Raw genomic sequence first — 16,207 nt, forward strand, 5'->3', positions numbered from 1 at the left:
GGGGTGGGTAAGCGGGTTCGGCCCGTTCCGCATAAGGTCCATCCGCATAAGTCTGTATTGGCAACAGACCGGGCTAGTCCGCCCCACTTCTTACACGGGCTAAATAAATTGGTCTGCCCCTGCCCTGCGGATCCCGCGGGTCAAACAGTAATTTTAAAAGAATTTCAATTTTAATAAAAATATAATACAATGAAATTAAGTTCAATACAAATGTAAATAAAATCTCAATAATTAGTCAATTACATCAATAAAATAAATAATGTCTTAACAAAAAAAATCCAAGCAATAAATCTAAAATATGAAATTTAAACATCTCCAACAACAAATAATTCGATATTTGAAGTAGTTTGAGTCTTCTCCATCTTTGATGTGAGCTATTTTTTATAATAAAAATATATTGAAATATCTTTAAAAATATTTATTTAACAATTATTTTTGGCTTAAATGATAAGAATTGATATTTTTATTATTTATCGTTTGCATATATGAAAATGATAGATAAAAAGAGGAAAAGATCGAGAAAATATCAAAAGGAAGATTCTTAGCATGTTATTACTTATCTTTTTTATCTTAATTTTTTATTTATATTATCTTTTATTTATCTTATCTTATCCTTTTTTATCTTTATCATCTTTTAATTTAAATCTTTTATTTTTATCTTTAAATTTTTATCTTATCTAATATATTTATTTATCTGTTGTTTTAAAAGAAAAGTTTAAAGTAAAAAAGAGAAAATCAAACCTAGTTAATTGGGTCAAGGTCAAATTAATCAAACCTAACGAACTGCGGGCAACCCGTGGACCTCGCATAGTTCGCGGGTTAGGCGAAGCGAACAAAAAAATATGACATAACCAAGAACCGTTTAAAAAAAATTGGTTCGTAACCCGCGCGGATCGCGGGCCTTACGGGCCAGTCCATGGACTTGGGTCCGTTTACCAACCCCTACTTATTTGTTATTTAAATTATTCTTTCCATATTTTGTACTTTCATTAATTTATAATTATACTCTTGTAAAAATAAAATAAAATAATACTAACAATACCATGAATTAAGAATTATCATGTACATTATAAAGTTGCATTTGTATACTTTTCATATTTTTATATAACTCATTCAACAACTATATATTAATTATTTAGATTTTGCAAACATTTTTTTTAACTTTTGTACAATTTGATCTTTCTTGACAGATCTTAACACACTTGATTTGATGAATATTAAAGATTAATTTCAAATTAAACTAAAATTTTCTTTAAATAAAAAAACATCACATCTCAGCTTTTAAAAACAAGTTGTCTATAACAGAATCTAAAATATAATAGAACCAAAGAAATAAACACATAAATGATAAGATTCAAAATTTAAAGTAATAATATCATATCATATACCTCAATAATCACACTAAAACAAGGACATACCTGACATGAAACAAGACAACATAACACACAATCAATTGTCAAGGATAAAGTCAAACAATTGATACTAACGCATATCATTTTAAGTATTTGTTGAAGAAATATTTCTGAAAATCCACAAGGTAAACTTTGTACTTCTGCATTAATTTTGTCCAGTAGATCATGCAATTATTGTTTTATACACCCACAATAAGTTGATATGTGTGATATGTCTAAGCTTTGAGAGTTATTTTTAGAAAAAGATTGAAAGGATTTGATCCATTGACATAATTAAGCCCTAATATAATTATATAGTTATTCAATGAATTATATAAAAATTCATGAAAAAAGTATATAAATATAACTTTATGAATGTAGATATGAACATGATAATTCTTAATTGACATTGTTAGTATAATTTTAAACTAGTGAAAGTAAAAAATTTAGAAAGACTAATTTGAGTAATAAATTTAACAATTAAAAAAGTTTCTATCACAATACAAAGTATCATTTGTTTTGATAAGTTATTTTAATTAGCTTCTAACTTTTTTTAACAGTGGAAAAAATTATTTGACTATTCGGTTAGTAAGCTCTTTTAAAATATCATTATCAGGAGAAAAAATGATTAGTGTGCATGTTGTGAAATAAAATGAGAGTGATTGTGTAACATTTTTTAATTTTTGACATCTTGACGACTTTGTCCTCAAAGATCTCGAAACCTCGAAGATCAAGTTTGACGATTTAAAGCATCAATGACCGATCCTACAAACTTAATACAAAATTCTTCAGACGAATTCAAGACCCTAAGTCAGTGAAAGCAAATTATAAAAAATAAAATCAGTGGGTTCAATTATATAAATATAGATAAAATAAAATATAAAAAATATAAGATTTTATTTACAAATTTGATAAATTTTAAAAAATAAGGGGATGCAAATGCACCCCCTCATTTGAACATAGGTCCACCACTGACTTTATTCTCATGCACACACTCTCAGAGAAACTTTGAGAAAGGTCATACATCCCATATTTACTTCAAGACCAACATGTTTCACTACAGAGTTTTAAGGGATAGACTATCTAAAAATAAATATATTTTATTAGTATGTATAGTACCAATTAATTCTTTTAAAAACAATTTATTCATAATAAAATCTAACATCCAATCAAATTTGTAAGACCGTTTGATTATCATATCTCTTGATAAGATTCAAAATTCAAAAATATCATATATCTTAATCAATGTGTTATTTGTTGAAGACGGTCCCACCTCCTATTTGAAACCCATCATAACACAAGCAAATGAAAGAAACTTCTTAAGCCAACAAAGTTGGGCCTCGTCTCATTGATAAAACCAAACCAAACCAAGCTTTAATAATTCCCACGAGCCAGAAAACATGGTAAAAAAAGTTGGGGACTATATATAGTCAATATTTTCGCATCGGCACTCGACAGAGATCTCACTCAACTCAATCGCCTCCACTCTCTCCCGCAAACCATTCTTCTTCTCTTCTCTCCCTCTGAGCCTTTCATCGCTCCTCGGAGGTACCTACCTCAAAGCTTCTTTCCTTTTCTTTTCCTTTTAAATAAATGTCTAATTTTTTCCCTTCTAATTTAAGTTTCAGCATCGTTTTCTAATTCTTATTTGATCGATTTTTACCTTCTTTCGTTTTTTTTAAAATAATCTTCTACTTGTTTTTCTCTCTCCCTCTGTGTCTGTATTGTTTTTATTGTTATACGGTTTCAGTGATGGCTGATTAGGGTTTGCTCGTTCACCTGCCATGTTTGAGATTTAGGGTTTTGAGAGAAAAAAGGTTTAGATAAATAAAAATCATGTTTTTTTTTTTGTTTATTATAAATCATAAATTATTATTATTATTATTATTATTATTATTGTTGTTGTTGTTGTTGTTGTTGTTGTTGTTGTTGTTGTTGTTGTTGTTGTTGTTGTTGTTGTTGGGTTGTTTCAAAGGCAAGATTGGGTGTTGGAATGCTTTTGTCGACAAATGTGTGGTTACTGAAGGTGTTGGTTTTTTAGTAATGGAGGGCTATGGTTAATTGCATTTTGGTGGTGTGTGTATTCTTTTGAATGATGGCTTGTTGTTTTCTTTAATTGTTTTTTTTCTTTTGAAATAACTATGTATGTGCTGTCTGTTATTAAGATTAAAGACTGATTTTTTGTGTTGTTGTCGTGTTGCAGAGATGGCTGCGTCCGAAGAATCATCAACCACTCAGATGATTGGCAATGCTTTTGTGCAGCAGTATTACTCCATATTGCATCAAGAGCCAGACCAAGTCCACAGATTTTACCAGGAGTCTAGCATCCTAAGTCGACCTGAAGAAGATGGTACCATGACAATGGTGACTACTACTCTGGTAAGTACAAGCAATGGATGGAGTATTGGTTATTGCAATGACATTCGGAGTTATATGATTGCAGATTTAGCACACGTTTAATGGAATTTGTTTTAAACTGCACTTTTTAATTTCTCATGTCCTGGATTGTGAATGCTGAGGGTAGCCATTTGCATTTTCTATTAAAAGTGGTTATTTGTTTGAAACATGATTCTGTTCGTAATATATGGAAAGCACCCTGGATCCTGTGCTCTTCATGAGAAGGGTGGTGCCATATTTTGATTTTTTTTTAGTATATTATTAATTATTAATAGCATGCACAGTCAACAGACAACATTCTTTGGTGAGTGTAACTAATTACCACCCCTAGCCCACTTTTTAATTTTACAGCTTTTCCTCTTTTATGACTCCAAAGAGTAGTTAACATTAATTCTTTGAAGCATTTGAAATCATGTGTCTACCAATTCTTTTTTTAACTGCCAAAGGTCATGGCTATCTAAGTTTATTTGGGTGCATAAGTCCAAGTGTTTTGTGTTTTATTACTTTGACTAATGTGATTTGTGTAAAATAATTTAACATCTGCTGAAATCAATGATCTTCTTGCTTTGGTGCAGGAAATTAATAAAAAGATACTCTCTCTGGATTACACAAGCTTTAGGGTGGAAATTCTGAGTGCTGATGCGCAGCCTTCATTCAAGGATGGAGTAATTGTTGTCGTGACTGGCTGCCTAACTGGAAGTGACAATCTGAAAAGGAAGTTTACTCAGTCCTTTTTCCTAGCTCCTCAGGACAAAGGCTACTTTGTTTTGAATGATGTTTTCAGATATGTTGATGAGTATAAGTCAGTTGATATTGAATCTGTGCCAGCAAATGATGCTGCTACCGCTGATGAAAGTGCTCCAACAGATGCTTTTGTCCCAGAGCCTGGTAAATCTTCTATTTACATGCTGGTTATCTAAATATATGATCCTATTCATGTTGTTTTTTTCATTTTCTTCCTCTAACATTTTGCTTTTCTTGTTGTAACTTGTAAGTCTAGGTTTTAAATTTTTTACTTTGATTATGGATACAGAGGTCATTCATGTTGCTGAAGATGTTCCTCCTAGTCAAACTGCTGTTGTTGATGCTGACATTAGTGTCAGCAAAGAAGTGAGTCAACCACTGGAGAATGGAAATGTATCAGTTACTGAAAAGGTGGTTCCTGTTAATCATGTTAAAGAATCTAGTCATCAGGAGCATAGTCATTATCATGCTGAGAAAGCTGCTTCTAATAATGCACTGGAAGATACTCCAAAGAAGTCTTTTGCATCCATTGTATGTTTTATTTATATGTTTACATGTCTTCAATGTATTTTTTTTTGTAGTGTCTGACCCATATGTGACTATTTGCATTTATTGATTTAAGGTGAATGCACTGAAAGAAAATGCTGCTCCCTTCCATGTGAGGGTTTCCCCCGTGAAACTTGTTGAACAACCACGTGTTTCTAGCATACCTGCACCAGAAGCACCAGCTCCTAGCATTGAAAGTCCACCAGAAAAGAATAATGAGAATGGAGGTGGGTTCCCATACTGGAACTAGAATGGTTAATTGTGTACAGAGTTTATTATAAATTGTCTCATTGATCTGGATGTTTGTTGTAACTTCTGTAATTCATTTTCCACAGGCAAGGCTTATGCAATATTTGTTGCAAATTTGCCCATGAATGCAACAGTGGAACAGCTGGAACGTGCTTTCAAGAAATTTGGGCCCATTAAACAGGATGGTATTCAAGTTAGAAGTAATAAGGTTAGTCTGTTACAAGCATTTCTGTGATTTTGTTTATATAGTGCACTTCAACAACTTCAAGTATTGATACAATGTTTTGCTCTTATTTCCAGCAACAGCAATCTTGTTTTGGTTTTGTGGAATTTGAATCGGCTACTTCAATGCAAAGTGCACTTGAGGTATTGGCATGCTTATATCTCCCTCGTTGGATTTCTAACATTTTTGATTTTGCATTCTTTTTGTTCATTTACTTGAGTTTCTTAATATGGAGGTGTTGTAGATGACGCTAAATTATTTATTTTTTGAAACTTGAAATTCCTTGACATTCTTCAATCCTTTAGTTGTTTCTTTGGTAAAAGCATTATTGCAAGTGTTTTATAGTTCAATGACCTCTGCAGTTTTTTGTAAGTGTTATACTGCGACGAGCTCTTTTCAAGTAATTATAGTGAAATAGATATGGGGAAAAATTGTGGGTTTCTAGAATGTGGTTTTCTGCCTGTATCGGTACTTTGGTGTCAACAGTCGTAGTTGCTTGGGCCTTATGAATGCTAACATTGATCTTACAAAGTCAGTGATCTTTCCCCCTAGTTCTTGGGATGTGTTGCACTGGGTGCTTTTTCTACATATGAATTTAATTGGATTTCAATATAGCTCATGTGCTTACTCTTTTTCTTGGCTAATTTTGCATGTTTATGGTTACTTTTGTTTTATTTGAGTCCTACATTTATCCGCCGTATTTCTATTTCAGGCCTCTCCTCCCGTTACCTTGGATGGCCGTAGACTTTCAATTGAAGAAAGGCGAGGTAAGTCAGCCATATTTTTTTCTTGTCAATATAAACTTCTCAAAATTAAGTTGGCAACTTTTGTTTATTGTTTTCTGTGATTTCAATGTCTAACCGACTTATGCTCCAGATATGCTGCATAACAGTTGCTGGCATCCCATGTAAATTCTTTAAAAATAAATGAAAATGTTAGGTAAACTTGCTAGGGAGATAGATCTTGTGCAATAGTGCAGCCATGTCCCATGCCCACGGTGCTTATAACACTTTGTTACGTCGAATTTTGCACTTACACTATGCATTGTTGTTTTTTGCACAGCTAATAATGATAGGGGGAGGTATTCATCGGGAAGGGGCGGTTACAGGAATGATAGAAATGATAACTTCAGGGGCCGTGGCAACTTCAGTGGCGGCCGTGGTGGTGGTGGCTATGGAAACAGGAATGATAGTTTTGAGAAGCGAAGTGAGTTCTCTGGCCGGCCTCGCGGAGGCAATAATAACGGTGGGGGCCGTAGCAATGGAGAAGCTGTGCCAAGGAGTTATCAGAATGGAGGAGGAGCAAAAGTGACTCGTCAATCAGTGAAAGTTCAGTAAAGTGATTCATTTTGTTGGGAATTGAGTGACAACGGCATTTTCTTATAGATAGCGGCATCTAGAGGGAATTGGTTTGCAACTGCATTAGAGTCTTTTTATTTTATTTTATGTTTTCTTATTTATTCCTTTATTATAGTGTCGTGATCCTTTTGCTTCAGAGATTTTTGGTTAAATTACATCATTCCCCATACCTACTTCCCCCCACTACTTTCTTTTCTTGTTTTTGCCAATTTTGTATCTATTATTCCGGAATAATTGTTTTGGAATTGGCCACAATTATGCCATTTTCTTTGGAACTCCTATGCTTCTTGTTTGTCTGTTGCATGTGGGTTTTGTCGTTGTTGGGTCTTAAGAATTTTTTAGAGTATATTTTATTTGCCGAAAATCGTATCTATAGAAACGTTGTCCCCACCAATGAAATCAAATTTTATTCTCTTACTAAATATTGAAATTTTTTGTTTATATTTTTTTTTGGATTCTTTTATTGAACATTGGATTTTTTTATTCTGATATTCTATTGAATAAAATATAAATTCATTTTATTATTTTATTGAATATTATTAAGTGTAAAAAAATATTGGAAAAATGGTATGTTAAATCTTTTTAATTTTATTTATAAAAATATAAAAGTAAAACTGCATGTTTTTATTTTTGGAAATATGTTTTTGATACCAAATATCATTTAAAATGAAAGAAATATAATATATTAATTTTATCTCATCTAATATTCACTTAAAAAAATTTTAGTTATGCCTATCATCATTATTGTTGTTATTGTCATGTCATGATTGTTGCTGCTTTTACTATCATGACCAATGTCTTTCCAACACCAAGAGTGACTAAACTGTCTTTAAGTTTCCTAAACAATAACATGTTTTCTATATGGAGAATTTGCATTATTATAGAGATTTTGTCCATTACTTCAAAACAAAATTTATGTGTCATTGAAATTTTATTCCATATTGTTAGTTTTGTAACCTTTAACAAGTTAGCAAGTTTATTTCTTTGATGAATATTGTGAATTATGTTTTGTAAGGTAAGAATAGGGATAACAAACTTTGACTGTGTTGTTGTTCCTCCATCCATGTACATAAGATGATACAGTCAAGTCAAAGCAATATGACCTTGTGAATGCAAGACCAAAACCTTGTATTTTTCTGCTGAAAGTTTTCCAAGTACCACCATGTAGAGAAAAAAGTATAACATCGCATTGCACCTTAATATGCATTTCTCTGACTATTGACTGTTTGTACTAAAAATGTAAAAGATTAAATTTTTATCATTTTGTGCGCTTTCACTCCCGAAAGAGATTGTACAATATACCTATCTGAACAATTCAAAACACATGGTTCCCACTAAACAAAAGTCTTAAGTCTAGTTCTTGGACAATATAACTATCTCAACATTTCAAAACACATCAACACATTCTGTTTTATTTTATTATTATTATTTATAATTAACAAAAAATGCATTTTTCTCAAATGGAAACACAAACAGTTCCACAAACAAATCCAAACGCACCACCATCTTAAAGCAATCCCAGTTTCTTTTAAAGTCGTAATTTTGATCTGAAGGTAAATTTTTTTTCAACGCATAGCGTTTTCCCAAATGCATTACAAATATAATACTTATATGAGAAAAATGTAACGACTTAACAAGAAGCTGATATGTTGTGTCCTTTATGCCTAGCTGTAACAGTTGATCTCTGATTGTGTATGTGTGTTGTTCCAGTTTCCACTGCATCAAAAGCGACCACCTATTATCTACATTCTCCCCACACAAGAAGGAAAAAAAGGTTTTGTAAAACTGTTTCATTAGATTAATGTCTGACCCAATGAGTTGGAGACACCTGTGGTCTCTGACCTAGGACAAAAAAAAAACTATTTCATTCTCATTGTGTAAAGATAATTACGAAGATGTAACTCCTCTCCAAAGTATCGGTAATGCTTGAGTTATCTGAGCTCAGATATCTGCTTTGGTCGTCATAGTTCTCCCACTAGAAACATCATGAAGTAAGTTTCCGAGCAGCCTCTGATCTAAAATCATATTAGGAACCTGGAGACCAAGCTGAAAGGTCAGGTCAGTGTACAAGGACAGACAAATATTAACATAGGAGAGGAAGGGAATACCTTGTCTCCGAAGAAAATCTTCGTATTATTAGCAATGGCCTGAATAAATTTTAGCTGAAGAAATTCAGGGGTGAGCTTCAGCCTGTTTGCTTCAGCTTCCTTTATTACACTTGAAGTTGCAAAAACAATAAAATTCATTTTTTTTCCCAAGATCATATATATCATATTATCTTAATCATAAACTTGCATTTAGCAAAGACATTTGGAATAGGAAAATCTCACCGGTAGAAGTCTGCATCTGCCAGGCTCTTTTCACGTGCCAGGTACATTGCATTCTCTATTTCTTCTTGTCGTCTAGCACTATCCTTTTCCAATAATTTTTGCTCCATAAGGATCTTGCTAACATTGGCATTCTTCTCGGCCTCACTAATGGCCATCTTCTTCATAGTCTCTGCCTCCTTCTCGGCTACTTTCTGTTTCTCAATAGCTATTAAGACCTAGCCCATAACATCCAAAGCACCTTGCTTAAACATCATTTAGAAAAGAGAGGAGCTAAAACTAAAATTAAATGATGGAGAGTCTAGCATACAAAATCCTGCTAGAAGCATTTATGGGAATCAACAAAAGATACATATCTCAGAGAAATGGCAGTACAGATCAATCATAAGGGGGAAAAAGGTACTGATATGTGCATGTGCTCACACATGTTTAATAACCCTGGCTCCTTCAAATATCAACTAAGTTTTACACATGTAGCTCCACACATATTAACATGACAGCTCTTCTTAATGGAAATATACCTTAGTACGCTCCTCTTCCATTTGTTCGAAATTGCGTCTTATGCTTTCTGGAATAGTAGGCTTTGTGACACGGACACTTAAGATCTCAATTCCTGGAGCATAGCGAGTGCAGTCAACTTGAAGAGCATCTTTCATCTTTTCATCAATCTGCAAGGATCCCAATGATAGCATTGTTAACATATTTTTTGATACAATAAGAAAGGATAAAAACCAGAAGCCAAAGATGCATATTGGGGTAACTCATATGGTACAATGGAGGAAAAGAATCACAAGGTATGAAATGAAACAATAAAAGCTTGAGACTTGCATAAACTCCTTTTCAGTGGATGACAACAGAAGCTAAAAGTTACTAAGCATACATCAAACTGTTTCATAAACTCCAACTATCATATTCTTAATAAATGGAAGTAACCAGTTTAAAATAAATCATGGCTGTAAAATTATACGTCAAAAAAATATAAAATATAACCTGATCAAAGACATCAATATAGACTTGTTGCAGAGAATGAGAACTGCAGAACTGATTAATCTCATGATGAATCTTGTCATAAATCCATGTCTTATCATAGTGTACACCATAGTTGAGCAATGTCTCAAAGACAAATTCCTTACGGAGTCGATTCACAACCTAAAAGAAGAATATACATCACTGCTATGAAATTATTGATGTGAAAAAAATATTAGTAAATCTGAGATTACATAAAAAATATTGGCTATTACCTCAATCTTCCCAAAACTGATCATAACACCACCTTTAGTACCACAGGGTATATCTGTCACCTGCAATAGTCACCATAATTCAAAAATATGAACTACAGAGCCAAAAGAAACTGAAATTTCCATCCTGAACTTGATCTAATCAACTTACCATATCCGTCTGAAGTGTAACTTGAACAGGTTCATACTGAGTTAGAAAAGGCATCTTTAGATGGAAACCTGGAAAATTAATACCCAGAACGTGAAGCAAACCTTTTTGCTAGTATACATTGAAGAAAACAAAGGAGTATTTAGCACCTGGCTCTGTAATTGTTTTCAGAAGGGCACCTCCTCTCCAATATACCCCAACATGTCCTTCAGGGACTTGGTGCAGGATGGATAAGCTATTTTGGAAGAATGGTGATGCTGAAGGAAGCAAAACCTGTAGAGGATATCACATGTTGTTAAGCTTCAAAGGTTGAGAAGAATCAATTTAAATATATTTTCCAATGGTAAGAACTAGTACTACAACTAAACCTTATCTCACTATGTGGTCAGCTACATGGATCATTATCAAATACTAGACTTTTGGAAAGCCAGATTAATTCAGTAAAATGGCCAATATAGTCAACATTGATAAACAAGTCAAAAAAATAAAAATCATAAGCAGAATATCTTTATTTTCTGAACTGATCTTCTACCCAAAAAAATAGTAAGCAAGAATTAATGTCCAAGCAACAACGAATCAAGACCAATAGCCTATTCATTATCATTTAATTTCAGCGATTTAGAACCTTCCACCATTCCTCAATCTAAAAAAGTGTTAGCAGATAATCGAATGTTAGTGATTACATTCACTTTGTGAAAGATTACCACCTCATTTAGTATATCACATTTTACGTAACAGCTAATACAACTCCACCTTGCTTGTTTCATTAAAAAATTTAATCCACGAAATGATGCTAGTTAGTACACTTTTTAGCAATAGCATACAATATAAAATAAAAATGACACGAAATTATGCAAATATTCCAAACACATTGATACAAGAAAACATCAAAATCAAAGTATCGAAAAAAAGAAGAAAACATCAAAATCAGAGATTCAGAAGCAAGCCAATCAATAACCAAATCAGATAACTGAAGCAAGTGATTAATCAATCGATAAGGGATCATATACACGAATGAGATTCAGCGCAATGGCATTGCAGTTCTACGACACTATCTGTTCCTAAACGACACGAAACAACGAAGGTGCAATGAAGTCAGGCATTGTTGTCGTTTATCGAGAAGCGGAAAACGAAACCGAGATTGAGAGAGAGAGAGAGAGAGAGAGGTACTACCAGAGCGACAATGGCGAAGAACGAGAGGAGGGTGAAGAGAATGGCGGTGGAATCGTGGCCTTGTCGCGGCGGCGACCGAGGAGAAGCCGCTGTTCGTTGCTGCGAATCCATGGCGGTGGAGATTTTTTATTTTTTATTTTTTATTTTTTATTTTAGATTCTTGGCGGTTTGTTTGGGGTACGAAAATGAATGTGGCGTGATCCACTTACAATAACTTGTTGGAGAGCGTAGAGTAACCTCACTGCTTCAGTCGGAAGTACGAAAACCAACTTTTGAACTACCACTTGAATTAAATATATGTGATATAAACTTTAAAGTCTATACTAAGTCTTATAAATGAGATGTCTAGGGAAAAGTTTATTGTATCCATGCTTCAGGTGGTGACATGTGTTCCCTTGCCGTTAACAGAATTAGAATTTTGTAAATTTTTTAAGTCTCCCATGCTTCTTCCTTTCTTTCTTCTTCTATTTTTTTCTCTTCTCTTTCGATTCGAACACAACTAGCCACAACCCGCTTCAAGCTTTGGTTGCTCCACATGTCTCCTTCTCCAGCCTTCTCCCGTTGTTTCCTCTGAACTTCTTCCGTATGCTTTTTTTCTTCATTTTTGTGGTCCGTTTCTTCCAGCTTCACTTGCCGTTGAGTTTTCTCCTTGCTGAGGTTTTCCATTTTCTGTTTGCTACACGAGGTTTCCTGCGTGCTTTCTTTCTTCTCCATTTTTGTGGTCTATCTCTTCCATCTTCACTTCCAGTTTTTGCTTTGGTTTTCTGTTGAGTTTTTGTTGTTATGCATGTTTTATTCCTAACTGATAGTTATTTTTTTCTTACTGATTTTTCTACTTTGTTTTTGGTTCCTTTTTTATCTTTCCGCTTACTAGGCTATCGACGAAGAAGCATCTTGCAGACAAGTTTTTTTCCCTTTTCCTGTTGTGCATGTTTGTTTTTGTATTATTTGTCTCTATTTGCAAGATCTTAATTTTGTTTGTTGTTATGCATGTTTTCTTCTTAATAAGAATTATTTTTTTGTTATGTTGTTGTTCATTTTTTGTTGAGTGGAAAAGTTTTAGCTTTTGCTTCCTGTCGTGCTTGGTTTTGTTGTTGTGCATTTTTTCGATGGTAAACGAGGTTTTGTTTTTCTTTTCCTGTTGTTCTTCTCATGCATGTTTTCTTTTTGTTTTCATCCATGTTAAGTTTTCGTTTTCCTGTGTTTTTGGTCCCTTTGCTGTTGTCCATTTTTTGTTGAATGGAAAAGTTTTGACTTTTGCTTTCCTTTTTATCATTTTATTGATGGTCTAACATTTATCCGATTTCTTTAGAATCAATTGGGTTTTGATGGTTGTTAATTGCAGGTTTCTTGATGTTGTTTGTGCATTATACATTATTATCTCTACATGTTCTGGTGAGATGCGCTTCCATTATTATCTCTACATTGGTGCTTTTTGTGAGTTGTTGCATTTAGTTTTGTTGAGCCTATTTGAAGTGCCCCTAAAACCCTTTTTGGATCAACTTATGTACTTAACTCTTATAAAAGTTGTCTCATCTAACTTATGGGAGTGTTTTATTCATTTTACTTTCTTATTTTCTTCTCTTACAAGTGCTTATGAAGGAGGTAGTCTCAATCGGGCGTAATTGGAAAGAGAAGGTTTATGAAGGAGGTAGTCTCCAATCCAAGTTCTATTATTTCTCTTCCTATCATAAGCACCACCCCAACAACAGCACCACCACAACCACACACAACAACAAAGGTATTGAAGAATAAAGGTTCTATTTTTATCTATTTTTTCCTTTTTTTTTGTCTAATTTTTTGTGGTCTAATTTTTTGTGGCTTAATTTTTGGGACAGGCTAACGGCGATGCTGAAGGTTACGCGTTTTGTCCATGCAATGGTTGCAACAATAGGACTCGAGGTTACTGCTATGTTTTTTTCTGTTTTTTTTAAAGACTTGAGGTTACTGCTGTGCTCTTTTTTGTTTTTTTTTAAAGAAAATTATCTCCTATCATTTTTGCTATGAGAGTTGTTGCTGATTTCTTATTGTTTCTCTTGTGTTCTTTTTCGTTGTTTTTTTTTTCATAAAAAAAATTATCTTCTGTCATTTTTGCTACAAGAGTTGTTACTGATTTATTGCAACAATATGATTACCAGGGCGGTGTTGAAGAATAAAGGTCTCATTTTTATCTATTTTTTCCTTATTTTTTTGTCTAATTTTTTGTGGTATGATTTTGACTTTGTGTGTTTTTGTGGAGGATTTAGGGGGGGTGAGAAAGGAGAAGGGTGGCTTTAGAATCTTCACTATGGTGTGTTTGGAAACAGGCAGTATGAGCATTTTTACAAGGTCTGCATTGGATTCTTACATTATTATGGCTTTCTAAGGTTTCAATTTGATTTTAATCATGGAGTTGTTGGTTGTTGTGGCAATTGATGCAGGTGGCGAAGGTAGGTGTCGCCGATTGAATGTAGAAATGAAGAATAATAAACTGCAATGTTGGCAATGTTAAAGTCGATACATATAGAGATGTTCTTAATTATATACATCAAATGCTTTGATAATTGATTAAATAGGGTGAAAAGATGTTAAGATTTATGTGTTTTTATATGCATGTTGTTTTGGATTGAGAAAAATGGAATTCGTGATTTTTCTTGGCAATTTGCAGTAATCTTTGATGTTATTATCAATTGCATGCAGCTTGCTTACCCGGGAGAGACTGCTTGAACTTTTCTATGCTATGTATGAAAAAGATGCCAAAAAGGTCTTGATTTGTACTACGCTTAGATTATTTAAATCCACATTGTTTTTTTACTAATAAGAAATCAATATTTGATATCATGATATGCTATTTTGATAAGCGTTTAATTGATATCCATTGTGATTTTTGCTAATGAGATTGGCTTGACCATTGTGATGGACTTTTTTCATACAAGCTAAAGTCATAGGTTGCAGCAGGGTGGCCCTCTTGGCTCTCTAAGGTTGCTGGTGAGGCTATATCAATGGGTTAACCCCTCAGAGGGCCGACACTTTTGAGAAGATTGATAAGATAAAGAGCATCTAGAACTCGATGAATAGTACATTTAATTTTGTTTCCAATTTTGGTTTGGTGATGTTGCTGAATTCTGATATGATCTTGACATCTAGATTTGATTTTTTGACAATGTTGAGCTGATTAATATTAATGACTTTACTAAATTTCAGTAACAAAATTATTATTAAATATGACTTTGCGGTTTTATCATCCGCTCTATTTACCATATTTTGGTTTGTTGTTTGGCCAGTCTGTTTCAAGACCAAACCCTTTCCATTTTTGGTGCCTCATTGCATTTTAGCATTAGTATTTTACTCACTAAAAAAGAGAGAGAAACATAGAGGGAAGAAACCACAACGTACGTACGGTTATTATGGCGCTGAAACTTAAATATCTGTCTTCCATTGCCGAGGATGTCATCATCAAGAGATGTTCACAGTAATCTTTCTTTCCACTCTTATAGCCATATGCTAATAATAATGATAATAATCTTATTATACAAGGATGTTAGAATTATTACACGTGTATAGTGTTTTTTCATGGAAGAAAGTAGTTTTGTATTTTGTCCTTTTAATTTTCTCCATGTTGGTGTAGTTGGTCTCATAGAGCTTGGAAAAATTAAGAGAAAATGGAGCCAATTTCATGTTCTAATTTTGTGGTAGATTGTTTTCTTATATCTAAATTTACTTTGTATTTGTTTATTTGTTACTTAGGAAACTGGACACTTCAGTAGAAAAGTTGGTGGTGAATTTTGAAGGGGGGTGGAACCCTGAAATGGGAAACTATTGCAGAAAATTAGTTGAATTTTGCAGTGGGAAGGCTGTGAGTGAATTGTGCCACAACATAGAAGGAAACATCAACGTTGGCTCATTTAGCAGGTTGATATATGACATGATGCTTGCGTGGGAGAGACCTAGCTACTACGATGAAGAAGATACCACGGTGTGCATATTTATGATTTATCTCTCTCTCACACACACAATTTTTTTTTGGAACAAAATGAACTTGGATATAATCTAATATCATAATACTATCTCCAATCAAAATTAAAAGTGGCATTTCATTTTGATAATAACTGATAATTTTAGTTACGAGATGAAATATGATTTTAATAGAAGAATATTTTGTTTTCCTTTTTTGTTATAAACTTATAATGTACACACACAATTAACAGAAGCTGTTGAAATGGAAATATTAGAGATATCTGATCAACCAATTAGGGGTCCAGATTATCTTGCAGTGGTTGACCATGGTTTTATTCTTCATATTTTAAGTAATGAAGTCTAATTGAATTGGATATCAGTTCAAGAATCTATTGTTGCTTACCAAATTCTGTTGACACAAGTAAGATTACATTTAGGAGGAACTGAAGTAGGCTCTCCATGGCTTGAAATTATTGG

At 33.3% G+C, this 16,207-nt stretch overlaps 2 protein-coding genes across 4 annotated transcripts; one reads left to right on the top strand and one right to left on the bottom strand.

Moving 5' to 3' along the window:
- The first annotated feature begins 2,727 nt into the window (after positions 1-2,727).
- LOC100805610 (nuclear transport factor 2) lies at positions 2,728-7,183 on the top strand. The gene is made up of 9 exons (XM_003556582.4): positions 2,728-2,939; positions 3,595-3,770; positions 4,364-4,676; positions 4,822-5,063; positions 5,155-5,305; positions 5,414-5,535; positions 5,628-5,693; positions 6,263-6,317; positions 6,613-7,183. The coding sequence occupies exons 2-9, from the start codon at positions 3,597-3,599 to the stop codon at positions 6,885-6,887; spliced, it is 1,398 nt and encodes a 465-aa protein (XP_003556630.1). The 5' UTR covers positions 2,728-2,939; positions 3,595-3,596; the 3' UTR covers positions 6,888-7,183.
- A 1,337-nt stretch (positions 7,184-8,520) lies between these two features.
- Positions 8,521-14,370, bottom strand: LOC100814351 (erlin-2-B). Of its 3 annotated transcripts, none has more exons than XR_005890190.1 (10): positions 11,795-14,370; positions 10,771-10,894; positions 10,625-10,692; positions 10,477-10,536; positions 10,226-10,384; positions 9,757-9,903; positions 9,239-9,453; positions 9,017-9,125; positions 8,800-8,942; positions 8,521-8,624 (listed from the first exon to the last, which is right to left on the bottom strand). XR_005890190.1 is itself a non-coding variant. In XM_003556643.5 (9 exons), the coding sequence occupies exons 1-9, from the start codon at positions 11,903-11,905 to the stop codon at positions 8,850-8,852; spliced, it is 1,086 nt and encodes a 361-aa protein (XP_003556691.1). In that variant the 5' UTR covers positions 11,906-14,361; the 3' UTR covers positions 8,521-8,849. The 3 variants fall into 3 exon arrangements, 1 of the variants encoding a protein (XP_003556691.1); XR_005890189.1 differs by having other exon boundaries at positions 8,719-8,942; positions 11,795-14,362; XM_003556643.5 differs by having other exon boundaries at positions 8,521-8,942; positions 11,795-14,361.
- Between the last annotated feature and the right edge of the window lie 1,837 nt (positions 14,371-16,207).

Source organism: Glycine max, chromosome 20 (genome assembly GCF_000004515.6).
Source record: "Glycine max cultivar Williams 82 chromosome 20, Glycine_max_v4.0, whole genome shotgun sequence".
In the NCBI taxonomy this organism is placed as follows: domain Eukaryota; kingdom Viridiplantae; phylum Streptophyta; class Magnoliopsida; order Fabales; family Fabaceae; genus Glycine; species Glycine max.